Here is a 26,545-nt window from a genome sequence, read left to right as displayed (position 1 = left end):
AAATCGTGCAGATGCAACAGCCTCTGACAAGATAAGATCTGTTTGGTAATCTCGTTTCAACCGTTTCTTGGCTTTCTTCCCTCATATCAGCCTCACATCACTTTCCCTTACATGACCATTCACGGACTACTTCCCCGCAGCAGCACCTGCTTATCAGAGCTAACTGCGTGCAGCCCGTCTTTTAACGCCAGATCCGGAGCTTATAGCAACCCACTCCCGTACCACTTTTCTACGTACACCCGCCCCCATCCAGTGCCAGCCAACAGGATCTCCTGCGCGCATAACTTACTCTAGTTCGACAAACTCGGGTGATATCACCGAGTCAGTCATAGCTGACATAGCATTACCTTCAGCGCATCCACATCAACCATCTCGCATTACGCATCTGCCAAACGCGACAGTCACCAACATGTCTGTTCCCCAAGATTCTCTCGCTCCTAACGGAAACGATCTACTTCCTTCAATGGACCAGTTGAAGCTCGATGACAATGAGCCTCGTTTAGGACCAGATGGCGAACCGGCGCCAAAGACGGACGAAGAATACGCCGTAGCTCAATTGACACTTCGCGCAATCGTCTCATCCAAAGAAGCCGGTGTTATCATTGGCAAGGGAGGTAAGAATGTCGCCGATTTGCGAGACGAGACTGGAGTAAGGGCCGGTGTGAGCAAGGTCGTGCAAGGTGTTCATGATCGCGTCTTGACTATCTCTGGCGGCTGTGAGGCCATTTCCAGAGCGTATGCGATCGTCGCGCGCGCACTGTTGGAAGGCGCTCCTGCAATGGGAATGGGTGGTGTTATCCAAAGCAGTGGCACCCATCGTGAGTCTTACCACCGCGCTGGCTTCCCCAAGCCCCGATCTAATCAGCAAGTTCGCTACACAGAAATCAAATTACTCATCTCGCACAATCAGATGGGCACTATCATTGGTAGACAAGGTATGAAGATCAAGACTATCCAAGACAGTTCCGGTGTGCGCATGGTTGCGCAGAAGGAGATGCTCCCACAGTCGACCGAACGAATTGTGGAAGTACAAGGAACGCCCGATGGCATCCAGCGAGCCGTCTGGGAAATTTGCAAGTGTCTCGTTGACGATTGGCAGCGCGGCACTGGCACAGTGCTCTACAATCCCGTCGTTCGAACTGCGCCTGGAGGAGCGGGGTCTCTTGGTGGCCCCCCTGGCACTGGTGGGGTAGCTTACGGCTCGTCCGGTAGAGACAATTATGGTGGCACTCGTGTGATGCGCACAGGGAATGGCGCCGACTTCAGCAATGGAGGTGTACGCCCGTATAATCGCCGATCCGATTCTGATGCGGCTACACGTGGGCCACCTACTCACGACGAAAATGGAGAGGAGATCCAGACGCAGAATATTAGCATTCCCGCAGACATGGTTGGATGCATTATTGGACGTGGCGGGACCAAGATTAGCGAGATTCGCAAAACCTCTGGTGCCCGCATCTCTATTGCAAAAGTAAGATTAAGCCTAATAGTTGTTAGGGCTACGCGACTGATAATGTTTCTTAGGCGCCGCATGACGAGACTGGTGAACGTATGTTTACCATTATGGGTACTTCGAAGGCTAATGAGTCGGCTCTCTTCCTTCTCTACGAGAACCTCGAGGCAGAGAAAATGCGCCGCAGCCAGACGCAATCGCCCGAGTAACCCGCGCCTGTCCTTCCTCAAAATACGTAGCCATCACGGAGAGGCTAGGAATTCATACATCTACCCGGAGTATTGCTAGTGTTGGGTCTGATACGGCGACGTACCCTGCGTTTAGGGGGACACTTCAGATTTGACTTGCCGCGAGGCTGACCTCCCTTGGTTTGGGTGGTTCCTACGATATGATATGACGACGATTTTCTCCTTATTCTGAGGCAACCTTCATTATTGCCTCGTCACCATTTCCCCTTTCCTTAATATTTCCTCGACGAAACCAACATCTTATGGACACGTGGGTCCCCACATATGATGTTGGTAGACTCCCGACAGTCACTTGACACCTCGACTTCGATACCTACCAAACTGGGTGCTGCTCGAGACCTTTTAGAGAGCTCTTATTCACTTGACACATCCGCCCCCATGCGTCAGCATCCCTGTTGTATCGACTTCCTCCCCAACATACAACACAACATACGGCTTAATCTCGTGCTTCTAACACACACTTCGACCATAATCACATCCCTCTCAATTTCTTACGCAACGCCGACCTTCCTCTTGTCACATCGCGACGATTACTCCTTCCTTTAACCCTTAACCTACGACCAAAAAGAGCCGGCGGCCCTGTATCAATTTTCCTAACATCAGAAACGACGAAAAAACCTTGGATGCTATACCTTTGACCATATGGTCGCCAGCATATTTCCATTTGCTCATGATGCCACGCTCGAAGCCTTAAGTGAAAGCGCATTTAGAACAAAATGCACAAGAAGCAGCAACATGGCCATCAACTCTTGATGACTCAGAATCTGGGGTACATCAATGATGGAGGTAAGCTTTATGGATGAGTTGTTTTTGAGGTTGAGAAAGGGGCATCCGATTCGCATTGCGCTTTAGTCATTGACCATTCCTTGAACTTCGCTATCGAGGAATGCATACGATCTTCTGTAGATGTCTAGAAAGGCGTATCTAGCAGCAGAAGAAACTTGACAAAAGAATTCATTCGCATGGTCGCCACAATACCTGTGCTTAATCGATTTGATGTGAATAAGTGATTTATTAAATACATGGATGCAAACCTGGGTAAGTACCTACCTACAGATGTATATCGTGGGTGATATACATGTATGTAGTGTGTATGTATTAGTGTGTATGTAGTGCTAGAGGCGGTTAGCCGGATTGAATTTAGCTTTAACGTTATCTGCGAGCATAAGTTGCGGGGCGGGATTCACCGCCTAACTAATTGGGAATTTATTCGTAAGTGGTCAAGTGGCTTCTTCTCATGTTGGAATTCTGCCGCTACATACATAATTTACGAGATCAAAGTGGTAAGTGGCCAATCTGTCATCAGTTATTGACTTGTAAGCTCGTTACTGTCTCTCTTTTGCAGTTTCGAGATTTGTATATTTCTCAGCATTATGGATCTTTTATACATACATAACTAACTTAGAGATAGTCGATCATTTTCATCACTTCATTTCTCTGTGCTTCTATCTAGTAATTTCCAACTTTGCGAAAACACACATCATGGCGCGTACCAAGCAGGCCAAACCCGTCGAGCGCCAACCATCATCCGAATACGTTACGCGCCAGGCATCGACACCCTCGAGGAAGGCAGATGGCACCGCGCCCCAATCTAACGGAGTTGTCAGTAAACTAGCGCCGGCGCCGGCGCCGACGAAGAAGGATGCCGGCGTAGCGCAGTTGGTGGTTGCCGTCGCCGGCATATACGGTTCCTTGTACGTATAGACTAGAAACGTCGCAACACGCGAAGAGACGAGAGGGAAATTTTTTTGCAGTACTGACGTAGGATTTTTGTTTTTTAACTCGTATAGTCTCACCTGGGCGTACCTGCAAGAGAAGCTCACGACGACGCCGCACGGCCCGCCGGGGGCGACGGAAGTGTTCAAGTACCCGGTGTTCCTCAACACGATCCAGTCGCTGTTCGCGGCGGCGACGGGGGCGCTGTACCTGTACGCGAGCACGCCGTCGGGGCGCGCCATACCGCCGGTGATACCGTCGCGCGCGATCCTGGCGCCGCTGCTGCTCGTCGCGCTGACCAGCTCGCTCGCCAGCCCCTTCGGCTACGCGAGCCTCGCCCACATCGACTACATCACCTTCCTGCTCGCCAAGAGCTGCAAGCTGCTGCCCGTCATGCTGCTGCACGTCACCGTCTTCCGCAAGCGGTACCCGCTGTACAAGTACCTCGTCGTCGCCGCCGTCACCGCCGGCGTCGCCGTCTTCACATTGCACTCGGGCAAGGCGCGCAAGTCATCGGCGGGCGGTGGGGGAGGAGAAAATAGCGTCTGGGGCTTGCTGCTGCTCGGCGTGAATCTGCTGTTCGACGGCCTCACGAATAGTACTCAGGACTATATTTTCGGTGCTTTCCAGCCGTACTCCGGACCCCAGATGATGTGCGCCAATAACCTGATGAGCACGGCCGTCACGGCCGCGTACCTCGTCCTGAGCCCCTGGCTCGTGCACACGGGCGCCGGCGAGTGGCTCGGCATGGACGTCGCGGGCGGCGCGGGAGAGCTGGAGGCTGCGCTCGGGTTCATGCGCAGACATCCTGGTGTCTGGGCCGATGTGCTGGGGTTCGCGGCGTGCGGTGCTGTCGGGCAGGTTTTTATTTGTGAGTGTTTTTTTTCTAGAGGAAAAAAAAAAAAGAGGTCAAATCTAACCAAAAAAACAAAATTTAGTCTACACCCTATCGACCTTCTCGTCGGTCCTTTTGGTAACGGTGACGGTGACGCGCAAGATGTTCACCATGATCCTGTCCGTCGTCGCCTTCGGCCACCGCCTCAGCCGCATGCAGGTCCTGGGCGTCGGCCTCGTCTTCGGCGGCATCGGCGTCGAGGCCGCCATCGCGCGCCAGGAGAAGCTGGCTAAGGAGGAGGCGAAGCGGAAGGCGGCCGAGGGGAAGGTTCAATGATTTTCCATGCTGCTATTGGTATCTCCTATCTGAGTTGCTCTGCATTTGTATCGGTGGTGTTAGCTGCACAGTTCCAATGAGCTGGATGGACGCGGTTCCGTGTGTATATAGGAGAGGCGGGGGTTGGGACTGGACGCCGATATGGATGTACATACTGGTTTTATGCGACTTGTAGGACTCCTTGATTGACATAGATGAATGCAAGCGAGCGAGCGAGCTACGTGTTACATAGGAAGGCAAAGAAAAGAAAGAAAGAAAGCAAGGACAAAGCCATGGAAGCTTGCTGAATGGCAAGAACTGCGGATAGAGGCCAGACTAATGAGATATCTCTAATGTTCCAATTACTAGGTTTCAATAAGTGAGCTGGGGAGCATTCTTATTGAGCCATCAGAGGCAGAGATTCTACGGATTTGTTTAGATCTCCCATCAACATTGAAAAAGTTGAGAAAGACGGGATAGCATTATTAACGTGAAGCAATAGAATTACGATCAAAACGACATATTTCACAGTAAATGGACATAGCACAGCACAGCACAGCAGAAGTCAACTAGAAATTCGTAAACGAAGCATGCGATTTGCATGCCGTTATCGTGTTGGTAGGGCATGGTGAATTATATGTACAAGGTTGCGATAGGGGGACTTTCCTTAATTGCCCCCCCTTGCTCGTAGAATTACTCCATCTTTTCCTGACTCCTCAGAACGCCTATGCTTGCTTGCTTGCTTGCGTGTGCGAGCTGCTGGTTCCAAAATCGGGTCCCATCATGGCTTGTTTAATGTGTCGCGTGATACATGGAAAAAGGTGGCTGTCCTCGGTGGTTACAGCAACGAGTGCTCGATGATCATTGAGATAAGCCGACGGACAATATGCAAATACATAGAGAACTCGTCCCAGCGCGAGCTAGGATGGTATTTGTCCATCGGAGCGTTCCCGACCCTTTTTGGTTCCGGTTCCATATGTACTCCCCTTCAACTTTTCTTACTCCCTAATTATCCACTGTGTCCCTGTGACTAACGCAAAATCAACCGTACTAGCTCTCCAACCCGTCAAGGAGGCTGTTACATTGTGATATCCGGGTATTTTGGTCCGTTCCAGTGCTGCCTGATTCCACCCTGGCCAGAACGGTGAACAAGTCCAGAAAGAACGCAAAGAAAATCGATAGTGTTTAATCCGGTAAACAAATGAAATAGAGTAGGTTGCCCTAAGTTTTACTTGAGGGTAAATGTTTGTGAATCTCGTCTCGTTCTTCGCGTATCACATTATTGATATATGATCAATATTCTGAGGGTTATAAAAAGTCGTCAATGGACCGAACAATAGGCGTTTCACCCTTCGTTGGGGGGCTTCTTGGGTCGGCCGTTTGAGCGGGTCTTCCGAATGGAAATAAAGGATCTCGCGGAAACATGGTCTGGCGTGGAGAGAAAAGACCTTCACTTGGTGTAGGAGGAACTTCAACAAACTTCATGCCAGCTAACTCCGAATACGAGTCATGTAATGGATTGTTTGTCATGGTCTCGGCCCTCGGCGACATCAGGGCATCGTCGTCCTCCGGCAAAGCAGGCGCGATTGTTAGCTCCCTTCGACTACTAGGTCGTTCATGGTGAGACTCGGTAGGACCAAAATTCAAGCTGGAAAATCCAAAGCTCTGAGGACCCTCACCAAAACGGCTAGCTGCGAATCCAGGAGAGGGAGGAGGCTTGAAGAATCCGGGCGAAGGCGGTGGCTTGAAGAACGCTGGCGAAGGAGGGGGCAGTGATAATGTTTGACTCGCTTGAACTGATGGCTGCGGTTCGAAGAATCTAGGCGGCTCAAGGGAATTCCCAAAGTTGAATCGGCCGTGCTTTCCCGGATCTTTCTCATCCTCCTTCTCAGACCAAGAAAAACTCGACGGAGCAGATGATGGCCCAGGAGAGATTGCTTCTAAGTTAGGCGTGGATTTTCCACGGGAATGGTTTGCAACACGCTCGTTGTTGGAGCCGTTATCCGTTCCGTCTTTCTCATCTGGTAACGGTGCGGTCATTGGCTCCTTAGGTTGCATATCGATGGCGTTCGCAGATAGGGTAAGCCTATGTTTTGTGGGACTCCTTCCACTTCGTGGTCCGGCGGCAGACCGAGGGGGTAGCTTCTTCTTGGAAACCTCTTTCTGGAAGTCCTGTAAACAGTACATTAATCGCATATTCGGGCTAATCCATTTGCTCTTAGATTGCGCGGCGTAGTAAGCATCATTGACAGTCAGGCCGGGGTTTTGATAGAGGCCATAGGCAATGATGAGACTGGCCGAGCGACTCGCGCCCTGTTGACAGTGAACAAGAACCTTCTTTCCATCCTTTGTGCGCTTCTCGATCGTCTCGCAGAGCATCATTAAATCTGTGGCGATATCCGTATTGTGATCCCATGGCATGTGGATATATTCAGGTTCCGAAAAGGGATTGGCTTTCGGGGTTGTGGGTGTTTCCACTGTGTTTTGTTCCGAGGGAGGGAATTCAAAGGCTGTCGCAAAGCTGTCATTGGTCATGGCTGTGTCCGGAATGGGCGACTCTGTTTGTATTGGTTTCACATTCATCGCAGGTGGTTCCTTGCCCATAGCTTGGAAAGGGTTGGTGACTTCACGGGCGACATTGATTACCACGTCGAACTTCGAAGCCTCCTCTGCGGTAGGCTCCAAGTACAAGTAGACATTGTCCTCGTAAATTGCGATAGGGCCATCGGGATAACCTGGTGATTTCTGATCTTCGTTGTTCTCGGGCTCAATAAAAGGTTCAAAGTCCATTGCAGCGCGATTGGCAAGCTGGGTCTTGATAGGAGAATCTTCCTCGAGAATAGTAGTATCATAACCTGGGCCGCTGCTCCCCAACTTTGTCGGTCGTAATATTTCAGACAATCCCGAAGTTCCACGCTCTAGCACTGGAGGGAACGTCATGCCACCCGATGGGCCGAAGGTCGCTGACTTCAACCCATTTAATCCAAAAAGCATGTGAGGGGATGATGTCGAATGCTTCAGAGATCTTCGCTGAATGATCGGGGGAAGAATGGGCGAGCCAGGGACTTCTAGAGCAGTGGGCCTCATGTTAAGGCCTGTAGAGTCAGTCTTGAGACTGAGCTGACTGGGTTTTCGCTTCATTGCCGGGATCTTTGGCTTAATAAAAGCGGGCGATGAAGGCTCGGAAACAAGTTGGGAGGATAGTGAGCTCGCCAAAGGTGGCTGGATCGACAGGCCTTTCATGTTTCGAGCGCGTCGGGGAGAAGGAGACGTCATGGGTCGCTCCCGCTTACCGGAGTCGTTGACGGTGAGGCTATCCATCGTTGACGGTAGGCCACCAAAATTGGTAGCCGGAAAAGAATTTAAAGGTATTAAATTGACAGGTGAATCTGGCGAAGAAGACGGTGACGGGTCAGAAAGTGAAGAAGTGTCTGTGGTTAGAGTTGTTGTGGGAGAAGAATCTGCAGATTCGGAATTTTGGGTTGATGTACTGTCGTGGTGACGGTGCGCAGGGTCGTTTGGCAGAGGTCGTAAGGTATGTTGTTGTTGTTGTGCTAACCCACCAGCAAGTTGACCAGTGAATTGCCCAGTGCCAGGCAGTTGCCCAGGTGCGCACGATGACTCCATCTCCATTAACTTAGGATCTACCATCGTCACCAATCCTCTTTCCTCAATATTGTTGTCCGTCTCGGGATCGAAAATGGACATGAATGAGGGTATTTGGTCCTCATATAATCGTCTAGCGGTAGCGGACGGCATGTTTGATGATTCCCCGAGCCAATTCTTACAATTCCTACTCTTCTTCCTACTCTTTACCACACCGTTCACACTGTCTGCACCTCTAGCGTGGAAACCTGGACTGTTCGAACGGCGTTGTGTCGCAACTTAATCGGTCCAATAATAGAAAATAAAAACAATTCCACAATGAATGACTTTAATGAATGACGCCGTATTTCGACAGCTAAGACGACGATGCTTTGTGTCGGACAGCGCTGCTGTATCCTTTTTCCTACTTCTTCAATTTCTTCTTTCCTTCTCTTCCAATGTCGTTACTACCAAGCCGATTAAGCCTGGTTACTTATGTATAATCTTTACTTGATCCCAAAACGACCACACATCTGCAACTTCTTTCGCGACAAACAACCACCTACCGGTCTAGTAGGAGGTAATTGGGAATGCTGTCGTATTAAACAGATAGGACAATGCTAGACAAGGAACCAAGATAAAATAGAAGAATGAGTGAAGTTTGTAAGAGCACAATGTGTCGCCAGATATTAAAGGAGGTAGGGAAAGTTTGATGTTTGTCGTTTGGAGGTAAGTTTAGTGATTAGAATTCGGCCGCCATCAGGATGTCAACATATTCTACCAACTGCCTAGAGTACCATACAGACGGGTAAACAATTGACTGTTTGCGGGTAATGGACAAGTAGTGGTGGCGGTTGGCGATACGATCTCGACAGCGGCAATGTAGGATACGAAGGTAGGTGGGAAGAATTGTTAGGATAGAATTAATCAGAAGATGGACAAGCGTTCGGAGAGACAGAGACACCAGCACCTGTGTACTCTCGCGCGCAGTCTCTTGAAACAGCGAACAAGGGGGGGAGGGCTAAGAAAATCCCCGGGGGTGGGCGCAAAAGGCAGAAAGGTAGAAGGAGGAAGAGGATTTGTGGAATTGGATGGTGGTTGTGTGGTGTTTTGTGTATGTTGACTGGTGAATGGGTTGTGAATTTGGAGGGAGGAGAAAGAATGGGAATGGGGATGAGATTGAGATTGCGCTAGACGGGAACACTTGGGCCTTAGCGCAAGGTCAACATGGGCAGTAGAGCTGGGGTACAGCCACTATGGGAAATGGCAGTGTTCGAAACAAGTTCGCTACTTGTCCTCGGCTTGATGCGCTAACAAGCTCGACTTAGTGGAGCCCCTCAGCTTCCATGTCCTCCTACCTGGTATTCCACCTATTTACCATAGGAAGGTACATACTACGTAGTAATCCCGGCAACAAAACCTACATTGGCACTAACCACTTACACCAAAACATGCCTGGAAATCCCAGCGGCGGCATTCTTTTTCCTGTTTACACAGTATCTGCATATACCTCTTGAGAAGGGAAGAGTGCGAGGATTTTACCTTGGGTTGTTCACAGGATGCGGGTGGCTCGTTACGTCGCTAACAGTTGAAGCGTGCGCTATTCTAAGTGGTTCTTTCAGACAGGGGTTTGCCTTTGCGAAACGAGACACTGGCCGAGACAGGGATGGTAATGGTTCTATTAATAGCCACCTGCAGCTAAGTAGGCGCCGAGGCTCAACCAATCAGAGCGTCAATGTCAAATTTGGTCTTGCAGCTGATAATTTCACTTCGCCAGCAAAAACCCGGAATTGGCCTTGGTTCTTTGGAACTTATGGGAATGCGGCGATATTCCGTACACATTATGACTGGGTATGTACCATACCATGTGCGTACAAGATGACTGCAAACGGCTCTTAAATATTGAATTACTATCTACAAGATGTTAATGAAATACTAGCTGTCAATTGAAAAACTGTTAAACATTCTTTTCCTTTAAGTGATGCCAAGATGTTTATTCGTTTGAGATACATGTTTGATATACTTGCGTATCAATTGTGTGTTTACCTAAAGGCGTAGGCACCCTAGGTGGTATGTAGGTACCTATAATGGTTCCGAACAAAGACCATTATAATACTTGTTAACTTAATAGGCATCGACTTCCAGTCACTATGACTCCCTTTCTTTGCCTTTCTGAGACTTGGACCCGTTGTGAATGATCAACCTCCACTTCCTTGTTAAGAACAAGGAACCTGAAATAGGTATACGAAGACCTTTAAACCGGTGATACTCATCTTCGTACAATTAGACTGTAAAACGTGGCCGAATATCTCCGAGAATAAACGCAGATAGGAATCTTGATCCCTACGGATAAAACCAGATGGACCCGGTTCTCAAGCTTTGTGTACTTGAGTCGGATTCATCGGATCTGTTAGGTTTTGAGTTTAACATCCCTCGAGGCAAAAGAAAATGACGAATCCTCATTTACCTACCTAGATAGGTACTATTTAAAGCTCGGTGTACTAACTTATTTCATAGGGTTAGGTATATCCCATACCCTGCCACGACACGTGGGTAATACGTTCATCAGATGCGTGCATCATTTACAACTTACAGCTGTGCAATGGTGATTCGGAGCAAAGCACATATTTTGAGGTAAAATCAATGCGCGGATGGATTCTTCCTTATGCTGAATTAAATTACCAAAACCAACACGAAGTCTTGATCGTAGCTCTATTTTTAGAGCAAGTCCTATGATTAGCAAGGAGAAAGTTTAGATATATTTGTATAGGTGAATTATCCTCAATTTGAGATAATGATTGTCGCGATGTGCGTGAGACGGCAAATATTGAAACTGTCCATCCATCGGCCGCCGGATGACGGCCGGACTCGGCGCTGGCGCTTGCTGACTGCTATTTTAGACTAACGGATCCCAGAAGGACCTGAAACGCCCGCGTCCGAACCTTCTTTCTTTGGCCGTTGGCGCGAGGCAGGCGCTGAGGGAGAAATGGAACTCGCTTATTTTCCTACGCAATAACTACCGTGGCGCTAGTCGAAGGGCTTTTCTTATTTACTTACAACCTTGGAAGTCTTAATCCACTTTCCTCGCCTTTGTTATGATCTGGTTGCCGTGCCATCGTTCATCTCATATCCATGACTTACCGATTGACATCCCAGACATACCAGATCCGAGGTCCACATTATTTATTTTAATGTCGACGAAACCTCGAACTTTGACCTCCTTGTTTGTAGTTATCGAACGACAGAAGGCTTTCCAACACGTCAAAGTTTGACATTTCGATCTCAAGCGGAGAAGTTTCGAAACATCGATCTTCAAATAAGCGATGGCACTAGCACTCTCGCACCTTTTACGTACATACATAGTACGATACACTGACCTCAAGCTGTCTCGTGACTCGGTAGTCGCATCGCGCATCCGAGATGTTCCAAGTTTCTTGGCGGACTTCCAAATTACAAGGCTTGATATTTCAAGACTCCTGTATTGGATACAGCGTGAGAATCACGCAGTCTCAAGATATGCGCCACATACCTCGCAGGTATAGGGCATATCTATTATACGTAGTATTACAATATTTATTACTTCGAGGTGCTGTATCTGCCCTCGTCGGCGATTTATCGAATCACCACATTGGAAGCGTTGGCCGATGAGTATCTCAACTCTTGTCTAGGTTGGGTTATCTGGCAACCGCCATACTATGCACGAAATAGAAGCGTAGAGGGATTGCCTACCTATACAAGCCAGACAAGCTAATATCTAGGTAGGATGGAGCAAAAACCTTCTTTATCGTGATCCAAGATCTCTAGAAACCCGAAATTATGACCAACATAATCCCCGAATGCAAGATGACGAAGCTTTGTATAGGTAGCTGATGAAGTCAAGATGCGGCTGAACGCTGGAAAGTTGGCCTAGCCAAGACTTCATGAAGCAAAGACTCGTCAGAGGGCCGTGCTTTGCGTATTGCCCAGGTGATCGTTTCAAAGCATAAACGCGTCACAAGTCACGTTGATGAAGGCCAATGAGAATTTATCATTGTTGATCAAAAGACCACAGGGCAGAACGACCTCACGAAGACTTGGTGCTCCGTATTCAATAACACCTATTCCCTTCACACTTTTTACAAATTAATTGGTCTCCGGCTGGACGGAACTGTTGGCCTAGTTTGAGATTTGAGGTAACTCAACATTTCAACTTCGGCGAAGACTAAAAGCTGTGAACTCCGGGTCACAGTAATAGCAAATCACCCCGATATAAATATGAATCAACGAGTCGTTGGCATGACTATACTGAAACATAAAGCAGAGTTCCACTGAGTTGACACTGGCTCAACCTATTAAGCCACCAGTCTATCAATCCGTGTAAGGGTCTCGCCAGCTCTTCCTTCTCGACACGAGAAAATAAGAAGGGATGCATGAGGCCTACCTCTGCGTATATCCTGAAACATATCGAACTATGAGAAAGTTTGATTAGATGGGTGATGCTCGTGCTGTCACGGACTTGGTAGCCTTAGCTAAGCGTTTGATCTCCTCCAAGCTTCAGGGGTAGAAACCCTGGTATTTCCGCTTGCGGCGCACGCAATTGCGGTTTGCGATTGAAGTGCCCAGGGACCCCTGCGATTCCCCGCCGTAAACGACTGGTGATCATCCACGGTAAAATTGAGAGATTGGCAAATTGACCGAGGATCCCTCTGCGCACGTTCAAGATTGCCTTCTCGAAACTGTGCATACCCGGGTTCTTTGAAATCTCGTGTAACCACCCGAGAGAAGAGGAAAAAGGAGTTGAGTCTTAAGTGTCAGATGGGACTCAACAAAGACAGCCAAGACAAGAACGAACAAACAAACATCATCCCGTCAATAGTAGACCATAATATACTCGAAAGCGAACGAGTACGAACGAGTACAAGTCCCAACCCCGCAATGATCCGCAAAACCAATGCCTTGCATCAAAGACCGCAATTCGCTTCGCTTCGCATCTGGGCACTGGGCAGCTCTCTATTACTTAGTGCTTACAAGCCACGAAATGCAATGCACAGCACGGCAAAACAACCCATCATCCATTTTGGTTGAACATCAGCATTCGTTCATCAACTCTGTTGGTGGCCCAGAACCATGCACAGAGTCAGGGGACTTGAGGGGCTTGAGGGCTTTATGTGCAGGCTAGCCTTGATTTCTTGCAGGACTCCGCAAGCTAAGATCCAAAATGTGACTACACGCATACATAAGGAACATGTAATATGTGTTATCCGCGCATCTTAGGCGCATTTTAACTACCTAGTATGTTAGCCGTGACTCGGGTTGAACGAATACTACAGGTAGCGCTTAATATGTTCGAGGCAAAAAGTTATGTGGCTAGTAAATTAGTACCTATGCAGTTATGGATGTGATAGCCAGTACCAAGGTAAGGTTGTGTCACGGGTATGTATGCGACTTACACAGGACTCGGCGGAGACGTAGATCGTGGTCGGCTCGAGTACGGCAGTACATTTCTAGGTAGGTAGGTAAATATCCGATCAGATTTCGCATTATTCTGCTACTACCGGCAAACTGCCAAATAAATTAACTTCACCTCATCTACTATGCTGCTATGTATGTAGTTAATAACCACGAGGTCCACGGCCCACTACTTTGCAGCACCAGCTACCCCTGACTAAACCAGCTACGCTGTAAATGTTGTCGCTCTTTTCCACGTCTAGGCCATCCTTACAAGGCTAGTCCGAAAAACTTGGAAGAGCCTCTCCGAAACACTAGACCTTTTTCAATGTAGCAATGTAGGTAGAGGTCGATTGACCAGCCTCCTCACGAGATAGCCGTTGGTAATTTCTGGTTGGCTGCAGCATCTTGCACGCTCGAACTCAATGCAGCACGACGGTAGTAGTCGGCAAGCACTCATTTCAACCTTCAATCCTATCGTAATGTTTTGATTGGCATTTTTCTTTCCGTGCTCGCTGATTTTGTCCAGCATGAACCGCTGCAAACCCAAAGCTTCCATTGAACATCTGTCGTCTTCTATCCGACGTTCTACGCTCACCGCTAACTCAGCCCGCAAGTGAGGGAGTTGCCAATAAACATAGGGTCACCTAAAAAGCACTTAGTCTAAACTTGGAGATGAACTAAGAGGAAATTCTCCGTAAAACACATCCGTCTTCATATATATCTGTGCTTTTATTAAAGGGAAGCCCCTGAACTGTACCAGTTCCCTATGCAGATCCCATTATTAGGCAGTTAGGACATCAACTTGGGAAGCACATGAAGCACAAGAAGCACAGACGGACCCGAGGGTTAGGAGGTACACACAATAGTACTAAGTATCTAACCCAGGCCAACCCAAGCTCACGGACCCCGTCTATTAGATCACCCATGCATCGAAGTGGCACTCGGTTGCGATGCGTGGTTGCTGCGTGGCTCTTTTCCAGCGGACTGGAGTCCCACATGTAATCGGCTTGTTAGCGCATTTGATTCACTGGCGCCCGAGGCCATTCCTGCTACTGCTCCGACTACTGCGAGTCGACGTCGTCCACGTCTAATCAGAAGTCGCGTCCTAGCCCCAGTCAGGAAAAGAGGAGATATGAGGTCAAGGAAAGAGTTAGCAAAGGACCAACGGGCAGAGGTGTAAGGTCTGTGAGCTGTAGGTAAATAAACCGAGGACGGTATGTAGTTAGTTAATGGTATCTCTTCCCTTGTTGATACCAAGTCGACTTAGGGTTGGCTTCCGAGCGCCATATCCCATACCATCATCCTTATCCTTCCCATACACCCCGGCACACAGTCTTGGGATTTTCGGGCTGCTACCCTCTTTGCCTATCCTCCCTGTCCTAGCTAAATCGCAATATGATCGAGGATCCAGATTGAATTCAACGAACTTCTCCTGAGATTTTAGCACCAGAGGCACAACACACCTCGGTCTTCTCTCACCATAGTCATTCTTTTCTTGCAATACCTCATACCTCTTCTCTTCTGTTGTCGTGGCGCATCTTCTTTTCACGATACCGACAGTAGTGCAGCTATTGTTCTTTTGGCGCCGGGTTGAAGCAGAAGGGCCGAGCTTGACATCATTCAATGGATCTCCTTGCTGTCATATTCATGCAAAAACACCGCCTGCAGCCCATGCGAGTCTGAAGACGGAACTAAAACAGTGCATGCCGACCCTGTTCGATAGGTAATACATGCCAGAGGTTTGACAGTGGCGGACATAAAATACCTACCGAGTTAGATAAGAAAAGAAAAGAGGAGCTGAAGTTGGGACGATATGGATTCGAATTCGGTTTCCGAAGCAGTTGCAGCTTCTAATACTAATACTAATCCTAACAGTAAGGGCAATGGGAAAGGTATAGTAATTGCTCATTTTTAAAGTTCCTAGTCTCCTCAATTTCTCGTCAAGCGCGAGTGCTCCAGCGCGTTGTTGTGCAGCAGCATAGCGCATAGATAGCTATTTCAGCAGGAGCGAACACCACTAATAACTTTTATGCCTTCCAGTTATAGGTGCAACGGACCCATCCGAATCCCTTTCGTCTTCCACTACCAAAACCACGTCTGCGCCCGGGACCATCACCGCTACAACAAATCAAACTAATCACACTAACCCAACTCACAAATCAACAACAACCTCTTCACCGTCTAATAAGCACCCTACTATCCTCCACGCACACCGACAAAGTCACAACTCTTCCAAACTCCCCGCCTTTCGCTTCGCCGATCTGAAGAAAGACCCCATCGCCTTGCCTTCGCTTCTGCAAAACCATCAGATTCCACCCTCGCCTGTCTCACCTATTTCGGATCCTCACGCCCAAACACAGCCAAACACATCGAGAGAAATATCCCCACAACCAGAGCCAGCGCATCAGAGTCAGCATAAAATTAATCGCGACAATAATAGCCCTGTCTCACAAGAACAATTGAGAACAGAAAACCTGAGTCCAAGGTCTCGGGCATCCACATTTCAATCCCCCCGCGTCCTATCGACCGCCACATCGACATCATCTGCCAATGCAAAACGCTCAACTTCTCTAGACTCGACCACCGCTTCCGCCTCCGCCATTGGAAAAATTAACAAGTCTGCGCCTATCAGAGCTAGCGTCGCGTCGCCCACGGATTCAATTGACACTGTTGCCACAACACGACCCCGACACAGACGCGCGCCTTTGTCGGGTAATTCGGCTAGTGAGGCGTCATCTGGCCATCGAATGCACGCGTCCGACGATAGTCGAGGTGCGTCATCAGGAGAAGAAATAAGTAGGGAGTTGGCGCACGGGCAGCGGGAACTTCTATTACCAAAAACCATTCAGAGAACGGCGGCCGATGACAGAAGGAACTCCGTGGCACGACGACCACCGGTATCTTACAAACCACCCGTGAGCTCTAACGCTTCGGGCGTCACGGCATCTATCCCGCCCATTCGATCATTTCGGTCCTCCGGCGAGCGGCGCCGGAGTCTAGTACTCGACATGAACGCCCGCTCGATGCGTGGTTATGAAGGGGGCGAAGATTATGGCGATTCAAATCACCGCGACAGAACTTTGCGCGCATTAGAGGGGAGACGTTTCGACGATGCCTCGCAGATAACACCACCCGATTCAGCGGGTGATCGTCCGGACGGCGACGATAGCGGCGATCTATTTCTTAAAATCGCGCGAGAGGACACATTACGCCGCAATGCTGACAATAATGGAAACTATGGAGACAGCCAAAGCGCCATCGTAAGTTGACTGATTGTTTGCTTACTTAATTGTTCCGAAAGGCACACGATTGCCAAAACGCCTATACACTCCTGAGTTTGCACCTGGCTTGCAAACCTGAACTGTGCTACCAACATATAGGTGGCGTCGCAGATATATCTGTTTTAAAATGCCTCTATCGCTAAATTGGATCTATAACTGACCTATGATATAGTCTCGAGTAACACGAACTAGTCGACGACCTCTCTCCGTAGGCGTCTCCTCATATCAGCCCTCTTCACCTCCCCAAGTAGTTCGTCGCATGTCAGATCAGGAGAGTTCCAGATCTCGAGGCTATAGTGAGGATCAGTCAGGAGAAAGAGTCGCCCGTAGTCTAACTTACAGAGGCATATCTAGAGATAAGCAGACCGACGAGATGAAACTCAAAAGCGCCAGCACCACTCCTCTTCGCAACTCTCCGTTGACTCCTCGGTCAATGGTCTTTCAAGATGGCCTGTCTTCTGACCAAGGGTCTGCTTCCACTCGGAGAAGACAGGCCTCGGTCGACAACGGCACTCCTCTACCATCTCGTATGTCATCGTTGAAACAGGGTAGCGTTAACTACAGCCACCCTCGTACCTACAACTCTTCGCCATTAGTGCCCAAACCTACAGAATACCAGAAACACGATCCCCAAGTGGATGATGCGAATCACGGCGTCGAGGGAACAAATTCGACGGCTTCCACCGCCGCACCTTCAACTGTATGGGATGAACTCGATGACCTTAAATCTCGCATCCATCGCCTTGAGCTAACTGGTAAGCTTCCTCCGACCTCTGGCGCAGCTATATCACGAGCATCCGAAGAACGGCCACCGACCGCCCACACAAACGCGACGACCCTCTCGGCTTCTCCAAAGCGTGGCTCGGGGAGTGCCGTACAGCCACCAGATACAAACAACATGTCGAAAGATGGTCACCCGCTGCTACATTCTGCCCTTACCAAATCCAAGCAATTCCTTAGTGTGGAAGTTTTTGAGGCTTTGGAGACTGCTGCCAACGATGCGCTGGCACTTTCCACGATGATGGGAACTCCTGGTCAGCCGGGACCTATCTCGAGCGGTGCAAGCAGCATTGGCAACGGTGGCAGCGGTGCTACCATTACGGACCGTCAACTCAGACGAAAAGCAGATAGTATCTGTCGCAGTCTTACTGAATTATGCCTGGCCCTCAGTGAAGGGGCAGCGCAGATCAAACCTCAACCTCAACAAGTTCCGCCGACGGTTCCGGAAGATGTCACGATTACGAGCCCCAAATTCACCGAACCAATGACAAAGTTTCCGGGAGTAGCTACCCAGAGGCGACCGAGCGCCGCTGAACGTAGCCTCGCATCGATGCACAGCAGCCCGAGAGCCCTGTCTCGTTTCGAGGATAGGCGGATGAACACGATAGTGACTAGTGCGCTGCCCGCTCCGCGATATAGTACCACGGTTCCCGCTACTCCTACCGATGATATGGTGCCTGCAGCAGGCCGGAAGACCGCGATGCTAATATCTCGTTCGCGTCGAGCCGGAACAGAGGAACCGGAAGAAGGGCGCAAGTCCTCGCTACTACGAACTCGCCGCGCTACTACGGAAGAGCCAGAAGATCTCTCCGACCGGAAGCCTTTATTAATCCGAGCCCGCCGAGGAACAATAAACAACGATGACGATGAAAGTCGCTTCCGTGCTCCCTCGCGTGCTACTACTGAAGTCCAGGGGACTAGATCCGGACCCCGTGAATACACTTCGCAACTCCCTCCACCTCCTTTGAAAGAATCCGAGCCTTTGGCGTCTTCGGCTCTTCCTAGAAGACGTCTTGGGTCATCGGCACTCAACACTAGATTGGTGATTCCAGCAACATCATCATCAAACATCGGTACACCGCAACGGCGGTATTTTGACCGATCGACACCGGATCGTGAAATGGCGTACAATATAGGAGACAGAATTGTCGAAGATCGGCCTCAGCGACAATATTCCGCAATGTCACGCGCCGGAAGTCTGGACAAACGAGCCAACCGTGGAAGTATGATTGCCACGAGCTCTCCCGCAACAGGCGGTTACCGATAATGCTATAACGACTATGATATGCTCATGACAATGTAACAATAGAAAGTCATTTGGGCCAAGGCAAACCCCATCAGCATGAACTCTGCATAGTTAGACGGTTTTTATTTGTCTGTTTTTGGTTTTTTTTTGAACCTTCTTACTTCTTATAATACCCCGCGTCTGCAAAAAGTTTACGAAATTTTTCTATCGCCTCTCCCGTCTAAAGACGAGCACTGGCCAGTGCTATTTCCTGTATATCGACTAGGTACAAAAGGCGAGAAAGCCGCGGAGTGGTGTGGTACGGAAGGACGGTGGACTCCGGCGAGGAGTTTCTAGATATTGATCATATCTTGACAGGAATGAAAATATCGCGTGTAGCGCGGCCGCGCTGAGGGGTTCCTTTGTGAGGTCCTGATACCGAATAAGGGGCGGGCGGACTAAGGGGGCAGGGGAGCGTTTATACCAATCCTTACCGGCGCTCGAGTGGCAGATCGACCACCGTTGTACTATGTAAATAGGTCGCCAGAGTATGGCGAATAATGTATGAATATTAAGTTTTGCGATGAACATATTTTTACGGCCTTGAATGCCTTGTAGGTAAATCTTCGGTGATTACGATGTTGTATGCTTATACTTGATGATCATCCGGGATGACGTTGTCATTCAGGAACCACTGACTCAGGCCGATTGGGTGGATCCTTTTAGCTGCCTTTAGCTGCCGGCACGGCCTTAAAACAAACCCGTTCCACTACCGATCTAAGAGCAAGCGCAACCTCAGCTTCAACTACCTAATTTAGGTTCAAGTTACCAATATAAAAATCCCAAGCCAATTCAATCTTTTCACTATTTTTCACAAGCTTCTCTATTACTATCACGTACGGAGATATCCTTCTTCGTCGCATCTTAAACCGTGGCGTCAACTCTCCCTCGACTCGTCTCAGGCAGGCCACTATCCGCCCGCTACTACAGCTCAGCCAGGCGCACTTTTGAGGCTTGGCCAGCGGTACGATCGCCGCCTGCGCATCCATTCTACTCTAAGCTTAGGGTTAGATGTTACGGCAAAGGTCAAAGTGAGAAGAGCCCAAGCATGGAGGACGAGATCGAGGAGGCGGCGGCGCGGTTGGAGAGTCTGCCTCTTAGGGGCAAAGGCAGGGGAGGTCGCGACCGGCGCGGCGGAAGGGGTGGAGGCGGTCGCCCCCAGGACCGCGAGGTGCTGATCTCGAAGGCGTTGTCGTCGCTCCTGAGACATCAGGCCGTGAACGCGGGGATCCAGCTCGATGCCGAGGGGTTTGCGCCGCTGGATAGGGTGGTGAGTTCATTACCTTTCCCTCATTCCTTTTTGGTTATAGCTCGGTTTTTCGTATACTTCGGACGAAGTATACAAGTATAGAAGTCTACGTGATTAGGGCACGAAGCACATAGCATACACAGCGGGAGTGAGTAAGGGAAACGGTTAACTAACGAAGCTCCGTCGTCGCAAGATGCAATGGCCGCGCCTGCGCTCGCTCAACCCGACCTTCGACGAGATCCGGGCGGTCGTCGCCGACAACGCGAAGCAGCGGTACGCCATGAAGCCCAAGGACCCGGCCGTCGCAAACTTGAACGCGCAGCCCGAGGACGACCCGGCCGCGTGGCTCATCCGCGCCAACCAGGGCCACAGCATCGAGGCGCTCGCGGACGAGGGCCTGCACACGCCGATCACGCTCGAGGCCGGCAACGTCCCGCGCACCGTCGTCCACGGCACGTACTTCGCCTTCTGGCCGGCCATCGAGACGTCCGGCGGCCTGAAGAAGATGGGTCGTAGACACGTGCATTTCGGTACGGGGCTGCTGGACCAGGACCGGGATGCGGCGCAAGGTGAAGACGATGGGGTTGGGGACGGGGGTAAGGAGAAAGTGATTAGCGGGATGAGGAGCGATGCCGAGTTACTGGTTTTCGTGGATGTGGAGAAGAGTCTGAGGGATGGCGGAATCAAGTGGTGGATTAGCGCTAATGATGTCGTGTTGACGGATGGTGATGAGCAGGGCGTGGTGCCGTTGAGGTATTTCAAGGAGGTTAGGGGGAGGAAGCAGGGTGTTGGTGTGTTGTGGAAGGATGGCGAGAAGGTTGCTGATTTGCCGGAGGGGATCGTGGCGAAGGTGCCGATGGGGAAGGGGAGAGGGGGTGCGGGTGGTGGGAGAGGAGGCGGAAGAGGAGGCGGAAGAGGAGGCGGAAGAGGAGGCGGAAGAGGAGGCGGAAGGGGAGGTAGGGGAGGTAGGGGAGGACGGAGAGGTGGACGTGGGAGAGGACAGGAGAGTTGAAACTCCTATGGGCTATTCAGGGGTCACATTTTCGTCACATAGAGCTCTTATTCCTAAGAGGATTAGTGCTTAAATGGGGTTGACTTCTCATGTTAATACCAAGCAGTCTGAATACACAGAATAGGGGCAACCCATCAAAACAAATCCAACATGCCATGAGCTCGTCTCCTGCATTTGAACCGGATATTAAACAGGTTCACAAACAACAATCTGGATATCAAAACGCCTCCCATGCAATGTACTGCCAAACTATGACAGTTTAACCACCAGTCCTCTCAACCTAAGCCAGTCATCCTTACAAATCTTACATAGGATTCCTAGGCCAAAACGCCACCCGAGCTCGAGTTCAAGGTAACAAATGAAGCCTGGACAGTCGTGTAGAGAATGGCGCTTATCCTGGGGACAGGCGTGGGCGTTTTTGTAACCGGGATACTGACCAGGATAGTGACAGGAGAAACTACAGTCTCTGTTGTCGTCTGTGTCATTGGCGTATTTGTCTTCTCACGGGTTCTTGTAACGGTGACTGTCGAGGGCGGTAGGGTGGAGTTGCTGGTGCTGCTTATGGGGCTACTTGTTGGGCTTATAGTGACGTTCGCGAAAATGGTTGCTGTGACGGTCGTCACGCTACCTGGGAGAGGAGTCACATTCGGGTAGGGCGGGGAGTTGTCGATTATTTGCCCAATGAACTCGAAGCAGCCTATAGTATAGTTCTTGACGTAGATCGACCGACCTGTGATGACAAGTTAAAGACGTCCATATTCTAGTGTTTTTTTCGGGAGGGTAAATGAGTCATAAGATACGTAAACTTACCAAGGCGGAACATCGTCTGCTTCGGTGTGCGGTCATCGCCCAAACCTGGCAAGCAGCTACATTTGAGATACACGCCTTCGGTATCTCCGTCAATCGACAGAAAGGAGAGGCCACAGTTGTTACACGTCTTTGAAAAGGGGCCCGTGTAGAAATCTTGGGGTTCTGAAGCGAAGAGGTCTCCTTCCTCGTTATATAAGCATCTATAAAAGGGGAAGGCAAAAACAACCTCGTTAGTGTCCATAGATCTTCAGAATAAGAGGAATAATGCGATATAGCATGCACATATGGGGATGCTACTGGGGAGGTATGGAATGGGGCTGGCTCAAGATTAAGTCGTCCACTTACTGGTCGAGGTTCAAACTGCTCGTGCGGTACTGCGAGGTATCACTGCCATCGGTGCAAGTAGCGATAAGCTCGACGGTTAATGTTGAGTTGTGATTAGTTTCGCGAAGATAATACTGCGGGCATATGTTGGTATCAAATGCTGGACCCCAAGCTGGGTTGTATTCTGGATCTTTGTCAGGAACCTGGGCTGCGATGAGAAATGCGGTCTGAATGTAATAGAGAGCGAGGATGCAGCAGTAGTTGACAGCCTTCATGGTTCATTGTTTAGCATATTTGTCCAGATGCTATCTGTGATGTTAAGATTATGATGTGGTGATGGTAGCAACTGTGATTTTTTAGAAGTAAACAAAAAAGTAAAACAAAGAATATCTTAGAAACATGAAGACCATTGAATATCGTAGAGTGCACCTTATTAAATAATTTTCAACACCCCGCAAGATTGTGACTCATGTTTTTCCATTTACACATATCACCAACCCAGTCATGAACCGAAAGCCTTGATGCGCATGGCTTTATGAGTCGAAAGGAACTCATGGTAGGACAGAAGGTAAAGCTTCAGTTTCGCATAATTTTGGTGTTGCATCTGGATAAAATGTTTTTTCTTATTCCGCATCGTGACTTCGTCTTTTGCACGTCGGCGTAGGTTGTTTGATTTGCTGCTTGTTGCAATTACAGCCTATGATGATGGAATGGCAAGCAGGTAATCTTGGAAGTTTCTGAACTACTATTAAGACATATACATAGCAGTACACTCACTATACTCCATTAGTAAATTCGATGTTTAGAAGTGATATGAATTCATATAAGCTTTACCGAGTTGTCCATCTAGCTTCCGGTCGCCAAGTAGTTTAGATGACGAGATTCTTAAAATAGGGGTAGGGTACCGCGTCGGGACCGCAAGCTCCCTCGAAACAAACAAACCGCGGACCTGCCACATATGTAGAAATTGGGTACTAAATAAATCAAATATTCCAGTCTAAGAGCGATGTCAGATATTTTCCAAGTAATGATTGGCCAATCCCAAGTGCCATATTCCCATCCGGCTATTCATCTCTGCAAACTGGCGTCGACTGGAAAGCTAGACTAATTGATGGTCGAAAAATCCGCCACGACAGTCGAGCGGAGCTGGGCAGCTATCGTGGGCTTGGCAGTGGGCGTTACCATAATGCTAACCAAGACTGTAACGGGATGAGTCTCTGTCATTGTTGCCGTTACTGTCTGCTTATGGGCCTTTCCCTTGTGAGTTTTCGTAACTGTGACCTGGCTGGGCGACTCGCAAGAGCTTATGACCGTCGTGATTGCTGTGTTGGTAGCGGTACTGAAAAATGTTTCATTGGCAGTAGCTGTGGTTATACTGGCAACGGTACTGTTGGCAGTTGCCGTCGTGGTCAACGTCGTCGTGCCCGGAAGAGGAAGCATAGCCGGGTTAGCGCTAGGAGAGTAATTCATTGCTGCTCCAGGGAAATTCATGCAATTTAGAATACCGTCGTTAACACTAAGTCCCGACTCTAATTTCAAGAGAATGTTAGAAGGGATATCCCCCCCTAGGTTCTTCGGCTGGGGAGAATAGAATGTAGGCTTACCCATGTTGATGATTCCCGCTGCACTCCCTCCATCCTTTTTACAATTGCAACGCATATACACATCCCACTTCTTCTTGTCGTCGCCATAGGGTCCCTGGAGGACTAGGCCGCAACTATCGCACGTCTCGTAAAACCCCCCGGGGCGTGAAGATGATCCCGTATTGGCTGGCTCTAGAATCCCGTTGTGATTGGTGAAGCATCTATATGGAAGGAAATGAGGGTGTATACCATTAGCCACTACGAGATTTTCCCTTAGGATGGTAGTGTTTGAGATGGGAACTTACGGGTCAATGTTCAAGCTACTCGTGCGATATTCGTGTGAGGTGGTGTTGCCAGTGGAACAGATAGCGACGAACTCGAGCACAGGATCTTGCCTGTCATCCCACCCAGCCTGGCGAAGATACCAAGAAGGACAAATATCGTTGCTAAACGCAACCGACGTCGCGAGCGGCACGACCTGGAAGCAGGAGAGAATGACAATGTAATCGTAGATTGTGACCTTCATTGTATACCTTTTACCAGATAAAGTCTTGAAATTTGATCTTCTCCCTGGATAAATGGAATATTGGTTTCACTAAAAGTATATCAATAATTATGGCAATACCTAAAAATGTAAGGAGAATAAAGGAGTGTGTTGATATAAGTAGAATATATTCTGGCCGAAAAAGACCTTTAAGTAAAAAATCATCCTAACGGCCAATCAATAAGGTATTCATGATTCCAGCTCATCGAGTTCGATTAACTAGCTGGATATTAATTCGGAGACTTAATAGGGGGTTTGAACACGTAAGCTTTTGCTAGTTAGAGGTAGGTTAGCAATGTGAGCAAGACGGAATAAGGGTTACTGGCTTCGCGGAGAGTCACGACGAACAGAAAGCACCCTCCTCTCTCCTATTCCTCGTCAGAGCGTGACTTTGGATTGGTTAAACCACCAGAAGTCCCATCCTCTATATAGCTCGTCAAAGATGGGATGAAGAAAATGAAGAAGAAAGTAGTCATACTTAGGCGTTTTTCTTTAAAGTCGCGGCATCTACATCCAGTGGTTCTTCGCCCATTGAGTTACCACTAGACATCGTATCCTGGATTTGAATCTATTCCCATTCATGCTCGTAGCCTATTCATTCAAATCATGACCACGTAACACACCAAGTGCAGCACGAGCCGCACTCCAAGTCATCATAGCAGCACCTCTTGTCTTGCATCTGACTATGCTGGAAGTGGTACCTCTTCCTTCTTCGATTCTATTCCTGCTAGGAAACGCTTATCTGCTTCATCATGCTCCGCAGCCCACTTACGTAGATACACCAGCACTTCCTCTGCAATCCGCTCCTTGGCCGCTTTCTTGCCCATGACCTTTTCCACGCGGCCGGTGCCCACAGGCAATTTCGTAGCTAGTATACCTAGGTCCACGTACCCGTTATAGAAGCCGGGAATATCAGAACTTTCCGTGATTTTATACTGAGGGCGACCAGGAAGGCCGAGACGGGTACAAAGCTGATCGACCTCGACCACGGCCGATATCTCATCGCTGTTGAAGGCAGAAGCGGGAAGCGGTCGAGCTCCATTTGGCTCGGATTTGACAGTGACACCTGCGGGAACTTCAGGCGAGGATGGTAAGAGTTTTGGTTTCTTCTTTGCCGGCGAAGACTGTGGCGTAACCTGTTGCTTCGGAGGTTGAGGGGCTTGGGGTGCTTGAGGGGATTTCACAGCATCGGTTCCGGGTCGATAGTATCCGTTTGCTTTAAGCCACTCAACCGCGCACTTGGCTGCGTACTTCTTGGCGTCTTTCTTACGGCCGAAATAAGGCTGGTTTCCATTTACTAAACCACCGTTTGGACCGGGAAATGGTTCCGGATTCTCGTCGATCTTCACTCGGCAGTACCATTTTAACTCGCCGCCTATAGTTGGGCCTTGTTCTTCCATGAACACGGCCCCGGGACTGCCTGAAGGTACCCGTTGGCGAGCAGCTCGGTATTCTGAAGTGATATTAGAAATACAAGTTTCATGATAAAATTACACTTAGTGAGTAGTAGTTACCTAGTAGCTCACCAATCCAGTTGGGGTCCCCTAACTCTGGCTCGGGCGTAGGCGGCGTCTCTGATGGTAAGGCGAGCTCAAGCTTCTCTAGCAGTTTTCGTTGGGCGTCTGTCAACGGGGCAGGCTCTGAGTGAGTGGCCTCATATTCTTGCTGCCGATTGATCCAATTCTGGATGGTCTGATAGGTGTTGGACGATACCATAGCTACACTACTTAACATAGACGAGAATTAACGAAAAGGCAAATATTACGTATCGAGTGTTGCTATGATAGGGGTCAAATTGTATTAAAGGGGAATATGTAATACAGGGAGACGTCGAGTTACTGGATGACCTGTTCGAATGGTTAGGTGGGGTTGTGGTTACCTACCTAAGCTGCCTAGGTAAGTTCGTAGCTGGAACCTTCTTGCATCTGAGCTGTTGTACGACATTGTGAGATCTCGTCATATGTCATGTCTTGCTACTCGGGGGTCCACAATCAGAAATCCGATGCATGGATTGTTACAAGTGTCAACCTTTCATGTCTTTACGAATTCATCTCTCCTATCATATTTCTTTGTCTACCTAGGGTGAATAATTTCT

At 49.2% G+C, this 26,545-nt stretch overlaps 9 protein-coding genes across 9 annotated transcripts; 5 read left to right on the top strand and 4 right to left on the bottom strand.

Annotated features, from left to right (window-relative positions):
- Positions 1-409: 409 nt before the first annotated feature.
- F4807DRAFT_457996 (uncharacterized protein) lies at positions 410-1,662 on the top strand (the record flags this gene model as incomplete). Its single annotated transcript, XM_048001133.1, has 2 exons — positions 410-1,471; positions 1,525-1,662. 2 exons carry the CDS (start codon positions 410-412, stop codon positions 1,660-1,662), a joined length of 1,200 nt encoding a protein of 399 aa, XP_047857022.1.
- A 1,325-nt stretch (positions 1,663-2,987) lies between these two features.
- F4807DRAFT_416364 (UAA transporter) lies at positions 2,988-5,096 on the top strand. The gene is made up of 3 exons (XM_047997122.1): positions 2,988-3,395; positions 3,492-4,288; positions 4,356-5,096. The coding sequence occupies exons 1-3, from the start codon at positions 3,184-3,186 to the stop codon at positions 4,586-4,588; spliced, it is 1,242 nt and encodes a 413-aa protein (XP_047857021.1). The 5' UTR covers positions 2,988-3,183; the 3' UTR covers positions 4,589-5,096.
- A 642-nt stretch (positions 5,097-5,738) lies between these two features.
- F4807DRAFT_373838 (dual specificity phosphatase) lies at positions 5,739-8,700 on the bottom strand. Its single transcript, XM_047995712.1, has one exon. It carries the CDS (start codon positions 8,324-8,326, stop codon positions 5,876-5,878), a length of 2,451 nt encoding a protein of 816 aa, XP_047857020.1. The 5' UTR covers positions 8,327-8,700; the 3' UTR covers positions 5,739-5,875.
- Positions 8,701-15,207: 6,507 nt separating this feature from the next.
- F4807DRAFT_373747 (uncharacterized protein) lies at positions 15,208-19,030 on the top strand. The gene is made up of 3 exons (XM_047995710.1): positions 15,208-15,474; positions 15,623-16,842; positions 17,036-19,030. Exons 1-3 carry the CDS (start codon positions 15,396-15,398, stop codon positions 18,908-18,910), a joined length of 3,174 nt encoding a protein of 1,057 aa, XP_047857019.1. The 5' UTR covers positions 15,208-15,395; the 3' UTR covers positions 18,911-19,030.
- Positions 19,031-19,976: 946 nt separating this feature from the next.
- On the top strand, positions 19,977-21,479 carry F4807DRAFT_472655 (KptA family-domain-containing protein; the record flags this gene model as incomplete). Its single annotated transcript, XM_048003030.1, has 3 exons — positions 19,977-20,198; positions 20,356-20,930; positions 21,013-21,479. 3 exons carry the CDS (start codon positions 19,977-19,979, stop codon positions 21,260-21,262), a joined length of 1,047 nt encoding a protein of 348 aa, XP_047857018.1. The 3' UTR covers positions 21,263-21,479.
- On the top strand, positions 21,418-21,896 carry F4807DRAFT_373704 (uncharacterized protein). The gene has a single exon (XM_047995707.1). It carries the CDS (start codon positions 21,574-21,576, stop codon positions 21,841-21,843), a length of 270 nt encoding a protein of 89 aa, XP_047857017.1. The 5' UTR covers positions 21,418-21,573; the 3' UTR covers positions 21,844-21,896.
- F4807DRAFT_373711 (uncharacterized protein) lies at positions 21,897-23,012 on the bottom strand. The gene is made up of 2 exons (XM_047995708.1): positions 22,345-23,012; positions 21,897-22,199 (listed from the first exon to the last, which is right to left on the bottom strand). Exons 1-2 carry the CDS (start codon positions 22,596-22,598, stop codon positions 21,950-21,952), a joined length of 504 nt encoding a protein of 167 aa, XP_047857016.1. The 5' UTR covers positions 22,599-23,012; the 3' UTR covers positions 21,897-21,949.
- F4807DRAFT_373725 (uncharacterized protein) lies at positions 23,013-24,726 on the bottom strand. The gene is made up of 3 exons (XM_047995709.1): positions 24,212-24,726; positions 23,928-24,127; positions 23,013-23,852 (listed from the first exon to the last, which is right to left on the bottom strand). The coding sequence occupies exons 1-3, from the start codon at positions 24,430-24,432 to the stop codon at positions 23,428-23,430; spliced, it is 846 nt and encodes a 281-aa protein (XP_047857015.1). The 5' UTR covers positions 24,433-24,726; the 3' UTR covers positions 23,013-23,427.
- F4807DRAFT_373673 (uncharacterized protein) lies at positions 24,681-26,324 on the bottom strand. The gene is made up of 3 exons (XM_047995706.1): positions 25,965-26,324; positions 24,929-25,903; positions 24,681-24,724 (listed from the first exon to the last, which is right to left on the bottom strand). Exons 1-2 carry the CDS (start codon positions 26,182-26,184, stop codon positions 25,134-25,136), a joined length of 990 nt encoding a protein of 329 aa, XP_047857014.1. The 5' UTR covers positions 26,185-26,324; the 3' UTR covers positions 24,681-24,724; positions 24,929-25,133.
- Positions 26,325-26,545: the final 221 nt, after the last annotated feature.

Source organism: Annulohypoxylon truncatum (assembly GCF_022578515.1).
Source record: "Annulohypoxylon truncatum strain CBS 140777 unplaced genomic scaffold F4807scaffold_7, whole genome shotgun sequence".
Classification (NCBI taxonomy): Eukaryota; Fungi; Ascomycota; class Sordariomycetes; order Xylariales; family Hypoxylaceae; genus Annulohypoxylon; species Annulohypoxylon truncatum.
The sequence above is the reverse complement of the archived record's forward strand: the minus strand, read 5'-3'. Positions and strand labels throughout refer to the sequence as shown.

Excerpts from the sequence above, each read along its gene's own strand:
- F4807DRAFT_373838 (XM_047995712.1), bottom strand. The coding sequence starts at position 8,326 with ATGCCGTCCGCTACCGCTAGACGATTATATGAGGACCAAATACCCTCA.
- F4807DRAFT_373673 (XM_047995706.1), bottom strand. The coding sequence starts at position 26,184 with ATGTTAAGTAGTGTAGCTATGGTATCGTCCAACACCTATCAGACCATC. Across the intron at positions 25,904-25,964 it reads CTGGATTGGTGAGCTACTAG|AATACCGAGCTGCTCGCCAA; the intron begins GTAACTACTACT and ends ATATCACTTCAG.
- F4807DRAFT_373725 (XM_047995709.1), bottom strand. The coding sequence starts at position 24,432 with ATGAAGGTCACAATCTACGATTACATTGTCATTCTCTCCTGCTTCCAG. Across the intron at positions 24,128-24,211 it reads AGTAGCTTGAACATTGACCC|ATGCTTCACCAATCACAACG; the intron begins GTAAGTTCCCAT and ends CCTTCCATATAG. Across the intron at positions 23,853-23,927 it reads AGCGGGAATCATCAACATGG|AGTCGGGACTTAGTGTTAAC; the intron begins GTAAGCCTACAT and ends TCTTGAAATTAG.
- F4807DRAFT_373704 (XM_047995707.1), top strand. The coding sequence starts at position 21,574 with ATGGCGCTTATCCTGGGGACAGGCGTGGGCGTTTTTGTAACCGGGATA.
- F4807DRAFT_373711 (XM_047995708.1), bottom strand. The coding sequence starts at position 22,598 with ATGAAGGCTGTCAACTACTGCTGCATCCTCGCTCTCTATTACATTCAG. Across the intron at positions 22,200-22,344 it reads AGCAGTTTGAACCTCGACCA|ATGCTTATATAACGAGGAAG; the intron begins GTAAGTGGACGA and ends CCCCTTTTATAG.
- F4807DRAFT_373747 (XM_047995710.1), top strand. The coding sequence starts at position 15,396 with ATGGATTCGAATTCGGTTTCCGAAGCAGTTGCAGCTTCTAATACTAAT. Across the intron at positions 15,475-15,622 it reads CAGTAAGGGCAATGGGAAAG|TTATAGGTGCAACGGACCCA; the intron begins GTATAGTAATTG and ends TATGCCTTCCAG. Across the intron at positions 16,843-17,035 it reads GAGACAGCCAAAGCGCCATC|TCTCGAGTAACACGAACTAG; the intron begins GTAAGTTGACTG and ends CCTATGATATAG.
- F4807DRAFT_416364 (XM_047997122.1), top strand. The coding sequence starts at position 3,184 with ATGGCGCGTACCAAGCAGGCCAAACCCGTCGAGCGCCAACCATCATCC. Across the intron at positions 3,396-3,491 it reads GCCGGCATATACGGTTCCTT|TCTCACCTGGGCGTACCTGC; the intron begins GTACGTATAGAC and ends TAACTCGTATAG. Across the intron at positions 4,289-4,355 it reads TGTCGGGCAGGTTTTTATTT|TCTACACCCTATCGACCTTC; the intron begins GTGAGTGTTTTT and ends AACAAAATTTAG.